Below are 13,267 nucleotides of genomic sequence, written 5' to 3'. Positions count from 1 at the left end.
TATTGTCTTGTATCATTATTAATTCCGACGTATTTGCTACGAGTTTTTCGAATGAAGATTTAAATCCACCTGAAAAGAGCTTAGCTTTCTAAGCTTCTGACTGTGCTTGCTCTATTATATAAGATTCTTACAGTCTTAATTAGCGCATTCCGGCTTAAAAATTGGTTGGCTGGTAGCGTGCAACGTAGTGCCTTAATTCAATTAGGCAGAGTATCGGAAAAACGTCTTCTGGGGATTTCATAAGCCGTTTGCCAGTTTTTGACGTATTTTGTAACACCCCAAACTTATTAATCAAGTTAACGTGACTGGGTCGGGTCCAAGGGGCGGGCGAAAGAAATCACCTTGGCAGCATCAAAATCCCGCTTCGATCTTCATTATCGCCATTTCTCTCCCAACTGGCGGTGATGATTATTGCGGACATCATCGTGGCCATCCAAAAGCAATAACTTTCACTCTCAATGTATTAATTTTTATATTTATCATATTGTTGGCCAACACAAACACACGCACACGGTTCAGACCACACTTACACATTTTCTGGAAATTTGGAAACCCAAGCGATGCTAAAAATTGAAAACATCACCGCAGCGCAGCGGCAACACAACAAGTCGTACGTTATTGAGCCGAACTGGCAGCCAGTCAACCAAAAATTGATCTGAACTCGTTACGTTCGCCTTGTGTCGGTGTCGGCAATAAAAAGAAAGTATCTCCCCCTGGCAGCAGATCATCAGCTCCATCTCCATCTCCGATCTCCGAGAGGAAAGCAGCCAAGGTTCGAATCGGTTCACATTCATTCGAGAGGGGCCTTTGCGGCCGTTGTTTTCCCCAACTTCAATGTGAAGCTGTATCTGCATCTGTATCTGTATCTGAATACGAGTCTTTGTGGCAACTTGTTATAATTGATTGTTGTGCAGCATCATAATGATCGCCATCGTCATTAAAAGAATCTCATTTGCCGCACATTCAATTGAGACCACAATTCAATGTGCAATGTGCAATGCGCATTGCGGTATTTGGAATCGAGTTGATTGAATGACATGGCAGTTGTGGCTCCAAACTGTCGGGGGAGTAGGCAGGTGTGAGTCTATGTGTCCAATGGTTGGATTAGGGATTCTAGGATTCTGTGCAACCAATTGAGCAATAGAGTGGGAAAAATACTATGCATCCCAATTGTCTAACAAAACGCAAAGGGAATGATCCACTAAAGGCTTTAAAAATGTTGCACTTTGTGGGCAGTAAGCATTGTTAACGTATCAATAATAATAGACATTTTATACTGAAGTTGAGTGTTTATTTATTTTAAAATACATTTTCATTGGCTAAAGTGCACTCGCAAATTAGTGGGTAATGTAAACCCATCATAAAATTACAATTATTGCTTAAATAAGCCGAACAAATTGCCCAAAAGTGTATATTAAATTTGTATTTCGATATGTAATTACAGGCTGTTGTTAAAATTATTATTTTTATAAATATTGGCTCAAAAGCTTAGTATTATATATTTAACTTCACACAGAATAAACGTTTGTAGTATTTTTCTTTTGTTGATATTGCACGATAGTCCACTTTCCTATTGTTTATTTTTACCACTGTTTTGCCTCTCTCCTAAAACTCTGCCAAAAGCCGTGTAATCTTTTGCCAGCCGCAAAGTATACGTCACATATAAGAGCATACATTTTCCGAATGCATCGCAATCACCACGAATTGCGCGTCAACATCCTGCGGCATTTGGGCTAAAAATGTGGGCGGGGCTGCAAATCAGTGGCAACTAATTAAGGCGCCCAGTAGCCACGGCAACTGAAACAACAAGTCGAGTCGAAAAAAGCCAAGCCGCAAGTTTGTTGCTTGCGACACGCACAGGTGAAATCAAACAGAAGTATGTTTTAATTATAAAACAATTAGATTAAAATAAATTAAACGTATCGCTGAGCCCAGTCAGGCAATCGATTAGAAATGGTAGAAAAGCAGCCGAAGAAAATAAGCAAGGTGCCGTGCGATTAAAATGCATGCGAAATTCGTGCCGGTGAAAATAAAGCAGCAGCAAAGTCGCAGAAAATCAACATCAACGTGGCCAGCCAAACAACCACAGTCTCGAAGCCGGGATGTATGGCCACGTAATTGGCTCAAAATAAACAATATTATTATTATTATCGTTATTGGCCAGCAAATACGAAAATACAAACTAATAGGAATGGCTCTAATTGCGCTTGTTTTCAGGCCACTTGCATTTCTTGCATGACTCGGGACAATTTCGCTTTGATTGACTGCCAAAGAGTCAATTTGGCTGTCAGCCCTGGCAAATCCGGTGGTCATGGTGCGAAAAGAGCCTCCAGTCGGCAGACAAGCGGATTGCCAAAACAACTTCGTCGGATTTCGGGATGATTATGTAGTATCAACGAGGTGAACGATTCGCAGACAGCCACGCGTTTAACAGGCGATTCAGCAGCTTTAAGCGTATTTTAATTGTAAATCTCGCTTGTCCTTCGGCAGGAAAAGGTCCTTTGAAGACTGCAATTCTGAGAAGAGCATTTGCATTGAAATAAAAGCTGCATAATAGCAAAGGCCGTGTGATGTTCAACCAATTTTTCTACACATATAGTTTTCGTTCTAACGAGATCTGAAGTTGCACTCGAGGGTCCTCGAAACTTTCAGTCTAATTTTAAAACTCTCAATGGCTTCAAAGTTCAGGCAATTCGTCTGCTTCGCTTCACGGACAATAAAATTGCTACAGTAAGCTTCAACTTAAGTTGTATTGAAAGAGCGCATTTTTTGCACAGGTAAAATGAGATATGTCGTTTTGTCAAATATATGTATATATGAAATGTGGAATAGTCCAAAATCTTTTCATAAAGTACTGCACGCCTATATTGTATAGCTTATTAAAAACAAATATTATAATAAAAACATATGGGTGAATACTTTAAAACTAGTCACTTCTTGCCGCATATTTAAGCACATCTGCTTTGGCTATTAATTGTATTAGTTAGTTAGTAATTTATTAGTTAGTAATGAAATAAGTAAGTGTATTTTCCTTTAGCGTACTTGGATGAACATTTTTAAGGCATAATCTCTCAAAAAAGGAAACGACCATTTAAAAAAGGACAGCAAATTTTGTTCTGTACAATTTGTTGTTTTGGTGAAAGCAATATGACAAAAGCACTTAAGTTCTTTCGAAGTTTATTGTGGAAATAAGGTTCAAAAGGCCAAATGTTTTCATAAGAAATAAACAGCAAAATAAGAGAGCTATCTGGAAAGAGTAGTGTCTTTTCCCAGTATGTTTTTGATTACATACTTCGAGGAACAGCTGAACATAGATACTTATTTTGGCAGCAGAAAAACTTTTTGGATGCAGACAAGGGTCCAAACAATTGGGGCTGCTCAGCGAATAAGATTTTTTTTGGCTAAAAAACTTTATATTTGCTCTTGCCCAAGTTCTCGATTTGATTTCGAACTGAAAGCAGAGCGTTGGCCTCTGGGATTTGGCACTGTTAAAACGCGATTAAAATGTGTGACTCGATGAAAGTGAAACGCCTACGGCAGGTAAATATAATGAAATAGGCAATGTCCACTCTTAGTTTCAGCTAAGTGCATTGGAAACATTGAAATCAGAGCCAATTTGGGCGAAGAAGCCGCTGGCCTGCGGAGCGGACTCCACCCAACGGATCCGGTTGCAGTCAAGGATCATTAAACTTCGGAGGCACCCGCAAACTGGAGCAACTAGGTGGCCACTGGCCAGAAGAGTGGGCTCGGGCCGGGCTGGGCCGGGTCGGATCGGATCGGATTACCGCTTTCGGACTGCGTCACCGCTTTCTTTCGATGTCCATCTGGGCTGTTGGCCTTGGCCATCTATTGTTGCGGGTTTGGGCCATGTTGGAGCTGCTGCGGTTGCTTTCTTGGCGCCTCGAATTACTTGCGCTTTTGAGGCATCGACGACGGACAGTGGTGTCAAGTTGCGAATGGCGCTGATATCCAGATTACAGTCATTACACTAACAGGGGATCTCCGTCCAGATAGATTCAGATAGGAGATAGAGCCGCGATCGCCGATAAAACGGTGCCACTGCCAAAGAACGGTCGAGGTCTGATTGCCACTGCCTCGAAATTGGCCACAATTACCGAGCCCACCTGCGTGCTCACCTGGCTGGCTGGAAAAGTGAATATTTATTAGTCCGCTCATCATGCACCGACGAAAAGTGCTTATTGACTGCTTTTCCCCCGCACTCCCCCGGATTTCGCCTGCTCAGCAGAATGTAACTGAGCCGGCGATTTATGAAAAACGAGAGCTAATAGTTCGTTTCACTTTTCTTTTATTATTTATTTATTTATTGTGTACAGGCGGCGAGGCGTGGCCACATCTCAAGCAGCAGCCCAGGCCCCAGCACCAGCCTCCCACTTTTCCAACCAACCACCTCCCACCGCCCGACGACTTGCTGTTTAATTGTACTCATACTCGACTCGAGCTGCACGTTGCTTTTACTTTTGCCTGCGAAAATTGTTTTCAGCAAATTGCGGGCAAATTAATGAGCAGTAAATTAGCCGCATTAGTACGGCGGCCACATGCCGCGGACGCCGCAGAAGTTTGTGGCTTTCTGCCACTGTCATGGCCACGATTGCCGCTCCTGGCCGAGAGCCATGTGAGCCGGAGTCGCCCACCTGTACGAAGGTCAGGGATCCGGCGTAATGTCATGTGGTTAATTGCAGATAATTAGATCACCCTTTGAACCTTTTGGGAGTGCAGCTCGAAAGCGGCGTTCACAAATACACAGCCAACGGTGGACTGCGTTTGAATTTACACTGGGATGAGTTTTGCTGAGCAAGCAGAAGCAATTTCATTCAACAAATTGTTGTAAAATGGAATTGACAGTAAAATGTTGTTTTTGGACTGTGGCCGTGTGTAATAATCTATTAATTCGATTTTATAAATCACGTTGCTATTGCATTTTAGAAGTAAGTTTTAGAGATTCTTAGCTAAATTGCACAAATTGTTCCCTCTCTATCATCCCTATAATGTTAGTACAAATTGTAGTATTTAATTATATTTAGTTTAAATCTACATGGCTTTTTTACATATAAAAAGATTCTGCTATGGGCTTGAAGTTGTCCAAGTGAAATGTGTGGCTCAGACCACTGTGCGCCATTGATGCTGTTGGGCATCTCTGGTGTTGCAATACTGAAATACTGGAGCTTGCCCGCTGAGCGATGGCCGTCACTAAGCTGGTTGACTTGAAATCAAAACTGTAGCAGAAACGTGCGATGCGGCGGTGGTGGTGGTGTTTTGTTAGTGGATGTAGATGCCAAGGAGGCGGGGGTGGTGCAGTGTTGGTGTGGCGCAGGCAGTGTTGCTGCACGCAGCTTGGTTGGATGCTGCTGCTAATGTTGCTGCCACTGTGCAGTTGCCGCAGCTGCTCCAATAAAACTGAGTTGCATGCAACGGCTGGTAATTAGTCTACACAAGGCGCTGCATCAGCTGCCATCGAATCGCGACCGATCGCATCCATGTGAAGGATACGCCGTGCTCTCGTCCTTTTTTCAGTGTCGTGTGTTGTGTTGAGTGTTCTACCGAAAAAGAAAACCTGAAAAAGCCCAAAAATGACCAGCCATCTAATTGCCAACTGCCTTCTGCTAGTTTTGGGTCTGAACATGAGCCTGGCGGCGATTCACAAGCGCAGTGGTGCGAATTCGCTGGGAGTGGATCCCGAGTCCAGGCCTGCGGCGAATCCTGCGGTCAGTGTGGAGAACACGGATCTGCTGGACAAGCTTAGCTGGAAGTGCGCAAACAACGCGAGTTGCCTGTACGGGGTGGCCAATGGTCTCATGGCCTCCTACCGTCGTGGTGAAACCCTCAAGCTGGGGCTTTTCGACCTGCTCAAGTTGCCCGAACTAGATGCTTCTCGGAAGCACAAGTGGGGCACTGGGCGTGGTCTCTCCAGCTTTATGGACTTTGTCACGGGAAACGCCATCAGGGTGCCCGTGGGCCCCATGGTCTTCAGTGTTCAGCGAGCCGAGGACGACAGCGATTATATCGAGGTGGCACTGCTGAAAAAGGCCTCCAGCAGCACAGGTAATCACCGGAGAAGGGGTTCCAATCAGCGAATGACATGTGCCTGTTGTCCAGGCGATGCCATTCGAGCCCGGCGGAGAGGCTTAGCCAGCTGTTCCTGCTTGGCATGCGACTGGGATTTTAGCGTTACCAGCCTATCAATGGCTCTAAAAAGTCCTTGGCAGATGCTTGCACTGCGAAATTATAAATGTATAAATAATATATACAATTTAAGTCTATATTTATGAAACCGTAAATATTGGTTCTGATCATATTACTTGGCACTATCATCTACACGGACTTGATGGTATTATAACACTTTGGTACTTAGAACCACTTTCGAAAATCTCATATACCCACTGTGTTGCGAGTGTACATTTTCTGGGAACTTGAAAAGCTACTTCCTCACCCAATGCATATCAATGACTTTGCCCGGGCAGCCCAAACTGCCATTACTTACCCCTATTTAATCTAACATTCGATATACATGGCAGCAGCGCATCAATCATGCCGCATCTCTTGACAAGGAAGGGGTGGGCCGATCAAATCCTGTGTCGCACTATTACGTATACGTACGAGTGCCATTAAAGCCATAAAGCCTAAAACGTGTCTTGTTTTCCAAAATTCCCACTACAGGCCGCCTGCAGGGCAATGGAGGAGGACTACTGGGCGGTGGAGGTGGCCTGGGAGGAAACGGTGGCGGGGGAGGAGGCCTGCTGGGCGGCGGAGGTGGTGACAACGGCGGCGGAGGCGGACTTCTGGGCGGACGGAGGCGGCACCAGCACCAGGACAAGAAGCAGTTCCAGATGTTCATACCCATGTACCTGGCGGCCACAACATTCGGGTGGACGATGGTGGCGGCTAAGGCGGTGGGGCTGTTGACTCTCAAGGCTCTGATCCTGTCCAAAATTGCCTTCGTGGTAGCCGCAATTGTGTTGATCAAGAAGCTCATGGACAACGCCAGCGAAAAGTGAGTAGATGAAAGTTTAGCTTTAAGCTTTTTAAAGAAAGACACATTTGTGCTATGCAAAACGTAATTCAGAGTAAAGGATAAGGCTATCAAAAGAATTCAAAACAAGACAAGTAAATGTTGGGAGAAATTGGCAAGAGTGTGGGCGTGACATTTTTGGGCGCAAGAGTAGGCGTGGCCATTTTCTGAAACAAGTATAACTTCTAAAAGCACCATTTAATTTATGGCTGTTATTACGCTGCCTTATGTAGAAATCCAAACGCAAATAAAATCGCCTTGATATTTGTTTAAAGGATGATGTACCAGTTTCCGGAGCAGACGCCGTACATGATGCCGTACGGCATGGACTACCCGCTGCATGGCGCGGAAATATCGCCGGAAATGTATCCGTCCTCGCTGCATCACCTGGCGATGGCCGGCGGCGGCCAGCTGCCAGGACATCCCGGACATCCGGGACTGGAGAGTCTGAGCGCCGAGAGCCACCTGCACTCCGCCCAGGTGTCCAGCGACGGCAGCAACAACACACAGGTGCTCGCCGCGTTGGGCGGTCTGGGAGGACTGGGACACAAGATCAAACGTGAGGACTCCTGGATGGCGAAGAGTAAGTGTAAGTTGATCCAGCCTCTCGATATTCCAGATAGAGGGGGGACGGGTTGGGGCGCCCAGACATCCCATATCCTCCCCATTTTTTCGCCTCTCCATGGCCCAGGTAAATTCCCTGAATGCGGTGGCGGTGGCAGCGGCTGCAGCCGAGGGTGCCATTGAGGACGACTGTGACGACGAAGAGTGAATAGTGTACTTATTACTTTCATTTGTTACCCGGCACGGACACACGAGGTGTGGGTTCTCGGGGGAATAACACACACGGAGCACAAATATTCGCTGTCAATGGTTTTTTGTGCAGCTTTTAATTTGCGTTGCATACTTTCAGGTAGCTTCTTTCATTAGATTGCAATCGAATAATCAAAGTAACTTCCTATTGATGTGGGCTTGCTTTGCGATTTATTTGTAAGGCAATTCATTTTGAGATTTAATCAGGATTTTAAATTGAGTTTGAGACGAACGCGAGGAAATGCTATTTGAGAATGGTAGAAATATCTGTTCCACTCATCTATTTTCATTTATTTGAGCCCTAACTGTGCTGAAGTTCAGTTAGCATTACAAATAGTTGCATACTTTTTAGCTGTTGCGGATATTCGATGTCAGTTAGTTTAAAGGTGGGATGGGATACAAATTTCAAGCGTTATCCTTCAAAAATAAAAAGAGGATATTTTATAAGTGAAGAATGATACTGCTGAGAAATTCAATTAGAGCAGAGGTTTGGATTTTGCAATAAACTCCAAGCAGGAGGGGAATGCGTTCCACCCTTTCACACTGAACTTAGAAACACATTGACCCTCTCCACCTGGGAATTTATTACATCTGTGCACCTTGCTTCCCCAACACCACAAACCCACATACCCCGACCCGTGGCTAACAAATGGCTCCCGGCACCAATTACTTGCCTGATTAACGATGGAACTCGTGTTGCAGCCACTCCCGCCCGGCGACCCCTAATCTACAACTACGTGCAACCCCACATGCCGTACTACCGCTCCTGAGGCGAGGATTAGCCAATTAGCAGCTACCAAAGACCCGTGGGAGGAGGAGGTTGCTCTGCTGCCATAGGACCCAAATATCGGACACGTTGCATCGGAAAAGCAGCCTAGCGAGCTGGCGTATTGTTACTTATTTATTGAATCGTATTTAACTTAGTGAAACCTGGCGCACACATTTAGTCTAGTTCAATGTCTCTGTAATTAGCAGTCGAAGTGCTACAAAAAATACAAAAAAAAAACGATTAAAGAATTGGACACAAAGTTGTTCAGAAATCATATTCGCTTGCGTGCGCCTTTTATTTATGCAATAAATATTAATAAATAAATAAATTACGTGTAAGTGTAAGTTTAATTAAATTACAAACGATAGAATGAGCATCATTGAGAAAACGGAAACGGAAAGTGAAAGTGTGCGGGAGAATTACAATGAGATACGAGAGAGAGAGAGAGAGAGAGCTAGAGCGAAACACAGTAATTCTAAGGGAAAGTGGAGAAAGTTTACAATTGATCTCTTGTGGTGGAGGATAGAGAAGAGAGTGAGAGGAGTTTCCCCAAGCCAGCGGAAAAATGTTAGAGGAAAACCCAATTCAGTTCATTCCTGATCTAATGACATACATAACAAGTTAGTTAGTTAAAACTAGCTTTATTGCGCCACTTTCCCCGGCTGTTGGCCACTGTAAGCCATGTTTTGGGCCTGCTCCTGCTGGTGCTGCACTTCCTTGGCCAATATATCGGCGGGCACGTCCACCAGTCCCTCCACGAACCCGTCAAAGGCCCTCGACCAGCCGGAGCTGTAGCTGTCGTGGTGGGATGGCACCTCCACGATGGTTTTCTTGCTAGAGAGCAGCTTCTTCAGCGAGATGATCACCGCCAGCAGCAAGGCGATCTTCGACACAATCAAAGCCTTGCCGGCCAGCAGGAAGAGTCCTTTGAGCAGAAGGGCTCCCACCATGCCCGTCTTGGCCGCCATCATCATCAGCAGTGGCCCCATGTTCTTCATCTTGCCTCGCCCCTCCTGCAACGCCTCCAGGGGGCGCACGGATACACCCAAATTCAGACTGCCCTCCGGATCGCTGTTGATCACAAAGTCCGCGTTTTCCGAGAACTTGTATCGCAGGGAGCGCGACCGGATGAACTTCCACAACTTGTTGGCCATCAGAAGGGCGAAGGTCTCCTCATCGGACCCCATGGAACGCGACAGCAGCTGGTTCACCTCCGGATCATCTGGTACCATTGAGATATTCCTGCAAGGGATCGTATTCCATTACGAAGAACATTTATTTTAATAATTTATTCAAATATGTTTTCTTAGAGTGAAATGTAGTGAAATGTGTATAAAAATATGGTCTCTAAAGCAAAAATTCTAAGAAATAGTTAAAAGTGTTGTTTTGTCAATCTTAAATGCCAGTAACACTCTTCTCTTAGTCATTAAAAGTTCTTGAAGCCTTTATAATATTTAAAAAGTGCCGTTTAAAAATGGTAAAAAACTACGATTCCTTAACATTGAAGTTGTTTATTCAAATATTGGCTGCAGATAATTTTGTGTTTGTAATCTTCGATACTTTTGTATCCCTTTAATGTAATTTAGTGCTATTAATGTAGGTTATTTACAATTTCTAATCAGATACTTTTAGGTGGTATAATATTTGTATTGTTGTTGTTTTCCAATATTTTCTGATTTAGTTTTCATATTTTCGCAATTAGTTATGTGCTGTTTAAACAATTGTTACTCACCCGTTTTCTGTGACCTTGACTCTGTCGCCAAGGTCAATACGGGTGTTCAGGTACAGATGGTTCATTACAATAGACATCTTGACCATCTTACAGGCGCGGTCGTCTTCCTGCCTGCAATTTTGCTTCAGCTTGGCCAACAGAAAGTCCTCAATGTTCCTACGTTCGCTCTCCGATATCTTAAACGAATGATAGGTGGCATTTCTTGATGAATTATTAAATTTATTAAAGTCCTAAATATATGCATCCTTCCTTATGATGTCCACATGCTTTGCTCATAGCTCAGCATATCTTTAAAGTTCATAAATAGATTTTAAAATCGATCTATAAGAATAATGGCTATTTCGGCATAAAGATTTATTTTATAAATACGTTGGCTACTAGACTTCATAAATCTCTTTATCAGATATCTTTGAATTATCCTCAGGCTGACCTTAAATGCGGAATGTCACTCTGGCACTGAAAAGGCAAACAATACTTTTCTACTTATATTTTGACCCTTGAACAATTCTATGGCGGCACTGGCGATGAACTTTTGGATAAAGCAATAAATTCGGACAGGAAAAAAAGAGGTCAGTGTCTTTATGGTGCTGTTATCCTTGTCACTGACAATTATTACCGGCTCTATTGCCCACTTTTGCTACTTCGGCAACACTTTTCCAAACATCCAGGACATTTCCTTACCGTAACGGTGCCATCGCGCCGTTTGCTGCCGCGGGCGGAAACGAGGACGAAGCAGAATGCCAGGAGAGCGCAGACCTTGAATGTTTGCATTGTTGGTCTCGTTGATTTCGGCCTTTTGAAGCGTTCTTAGTTGTTTCGCTTAGTTTTTCTTGGGCTACACTTGGACTGACTGATACACACACTAGCACACTTGTTTCTGTTATATCCTGGCCTAATCCTTTGGCTCTGATCACACACAATCACACTCTCACAGTCGCCCGCGTCTTCGCTCTACTAGAAGTGCTACGCTCTTGCTGTTGACATCGTCGTCTTGATAGAAAACCTAATGCGAATTTCCCGCCAGAGTTTTCGATTTTATATGAAAAGCGGCCAAAAGCGTCGCAAACGCAATACAGGTCTCTGCCGCAGTCAGCGCTGACTGCGACGCCGACGATTGTTTTTGCAGGCACGAGATGTGGATTTTGCACCTGGAACTGGTCCCCAAAAAGACCAGCTCCTTGGCCGAGTGCCACTGGTTTGGCCAGTTTCTGGGGACTCTCTTATGGCCTTGCCCCCGACTGGCCGCCCCATTCTGCCACTTTTGGGTATGACTTTGTTTATGTTTTTCCCCGGCGACAAGTTCTTCTCTGTCTTTGTTGTCTTTGCCAGCGTGGGTCGTCAACAAAAACACAGGCAGTCGAAAGTAAACAACAGACCTAATTCCCAACAACAAAGAGGCCAATTTTCCCACACAGCATCGGTCGCAGAGGAGTGTTGTGCGAAAAGGGAGGGGGTCGGAAAAGTGGCAGCGAATTAGCAGTGAAAAGCCGAGTGCCATTGACAACACGCATGCAAACCTGAAAACTTTTCAGTTGCTCCAATTAGTCAAAGGCTCTTCATTCCACGGAGCACTTTGAGCCAGCGGCGCCACTCAGGGGGATCTAGAGAGCCCAGATTATTAACTAAGAAATTATTTAACCAAATAAGTTCGTAACGAAATTTCGAAATTCTAAATATGAAGGGAATTTTTAAATAACGTAAAAATAAGTTTTTTCTTTCCTGCTACTATTGTAATATATTTCGATAGCTGCTCTTCGTTTTTCATGTAGAATAATACATTTTTTATCCCAACCGTGCTGCTATTAAATGCGGGTTTGCGGTGAAAACTCTTGGTTTTCCCACCGCCGAAAGACCGCCCTTCGTTACCAGCCATTTCAGTCCGCCGCACGCGGGCTGCATTTATCCGGGGCCTTCTTTTAGCCGGAACAGATTAGGAGCAAGTGTAATTTATTGCATCTATTACGGATTCAGCCGTGTACCGCGGGCGTGACGACCCAACAGGTTGTGCGTCCGTTGGTCGTTTAGTGAGGAAATTCAATTAATTTCCCCGCAAAGACCAAAGTTATTGAACACACCGAAAATTGGCGGCCAGCCACAGAGCCTCTCGAATTTCCACGGAATTTCCACCGATCTGGAAGTAGGCTAGCCGGCTGGTCAGCTAAAGTGGCTAAAGTGGGACGCCTGGGTACGAAAGTGGTGTGTGTGTTCATGTGGTCGCAAAAACCGCTAGTTGATCTGTCCATAAACCGTTGCCTCCTCCGATCGCAGCTTCCAAATCAAACTTCACCAAAGCCAATTGCGTCCGCCCAGGCCACTTGCGCCAGTACGAGCACTGGAAAAAATTTTAAAAAACTTCTTCCTTGATTACGAAATCTTTTCCACCTCTCTATATCGGAGTGCTAGATCGGTGTTCTTAAATTGTTAAGGTTTTTAGGCGTTTACATACTTACATATTATAATTAGAACCACTATAAACCACTATTTATAGAAGTCTTCATTTGGTGATGACTTACACATTTTTTTAAGTGTCTTTCGGTTGGAGTCATAACAATTTCTCAATCTGAAGCAAACCGCCTGGCAGCCCAGCAAAGCGGCTGCTGCGCTTTCTTTTGGAAAATGTGGTCCAGGCCAGTCGACTCCTCCGACGGTGTTGACATCTCCAGACACAGCCTTCTCGGCTACTCAGTTGCAGCTACCATTATCACCTCTTTGGCTTTGGCATTGACTTTGAGTTGGCCAAGCCAATCGGAGGAAGTTAGAGCCGTTGGGGAGTGGATCAAATGTTATGAAAACTATTCAAATATTTCAATAAATTTTGAACAATTTTGTTTATACAAATAACCACAGCCTTATATAGCTAATATATATTTATGCAGTACCCTAGATGACAAAGTAACGAAATAAATAAATCAAATACACACTTTAG

At 44.3% G+C, this 13,267-nt stretch overlaps 2 protein-coding genes across 3 annotated transcripts; one reads left to right on the top strand and one right to left on the bottom strand.

Annotated features, from left to right (window-relative positions):
• Positions 1-5,463: 5,463 nt before the first annotated feature.
• LOC6614076 (THO complex subunit 4) lies at positions 5,464-8,885 on the top strand. 2 transcript variants are annotated; one of them, XM_002038494.2, is made up of 4 exons: positions 5,464-6,060; positions 6,676-7,009; positions 7,303-7,610; positions 8,543-8,885. In XM_002038494.2, exons 1-4 carry the CDS (start codon positions 5,589-5,591, stop codon positions 8,608-8,610), a joined length of 1,182 nt encoding a protein of 393 aa, XP_002038530.1. In that variant the 5' UTR covers positions 5,464-5,588; the 3' UTR covers positions 8,611-8,885. The 2 variants fall into 2 exon arrangements, with proteins under 2 accessions (XP_002038530.1, XP_032577974.1); XM_032722083.1 differs by having other exon boundaries at positions 7,303-7,616.
• Positions 8,886-8,949: 64 nt separating this feature from the next.
• On the bottom strand, positions 8,950-11,293 carry LOC6614075. The gene is made up of 3 exons (XM_002038493.2): positions 11,023-11,293; positions 10,342-10,517; positions 8,950-9,851 (listed from the first exon to the last, which is right to left on the bottom strand). Exons 1-3 carry the CDS (start codon positions 11,110-11,112, stop codon positions 9,251-9,253), a joined length of 867 nt encoding a protein of 288 aa, XP_002038529.1. The 5' UTR covers positions 11,113-11,293; the 3' UTR covers positions 8,950-9,250.
• Positions 11,294-13,267: the final 1,974 nt, after the last annotated feature.

Source organism: Drosophila sechellia, chromosome 3R (genome assembly GCF_004382195.2).
Source record: "Drosophila sechellia strain sech25 chromosome 3R, ASM438219v1, whole genome shotgun sequence".
NCBI classification, from domain to species: domain Eukaryota; kingdom Metazoa; phylum Arthropoda; class Insecta; order Diptera; family Drosophilidae; genus Drosophila; species Drosophila sechellia.
The sequence above is the reverse complement of the archived record's forward strand: the minus strand, read 5'-3'. Positions and strand labels throughout refer to the sequence as shown.

Coding starts and splice junctions, on each gene's coding strand:
- LOC6614076 (XM_032722083.1), top strand. CDS start 5,589: ATGACCAGCCATCTAATTGCCAACTGCCTTCTGCTAGTTTTGGGTCTG. Junction 6,061..6,675: donor AAAGGCCTCCAGCAGCACAG/GTAATCACCGGA, acceptor TTCCCACTACAG/GCCGCCTGCAGGGCAATGGA. Junction 7,010..7,302: donor ATGGACAACGCCAGCGAAAA/GTGAGTAGATGA, acceptor ATTTGTTTAAAG/GATGATGTACCAGTTTCCGG.
- LOC6614075 (XM_002038493.2), bottom strand. CDS start 11,112: ATGCAAACATTCAAGGTCTGCGCTCTCCTGGCATTCTGCTTCGTCCTC. Junction 10,518..11,022: donor GGCGCGATGGCACCGTTACG/GTAAGGAAATGT, acceptor CATTCGTTTAAG/ATATCGGAGAGCGAACGTAG. Junction 9,852..10,341: donor GTCAAGGTCACAGAAAACGG/GTGAGTAACAAT, acceptor GATCCCTTGCAG/GAATATCTCAATGGTACCAG.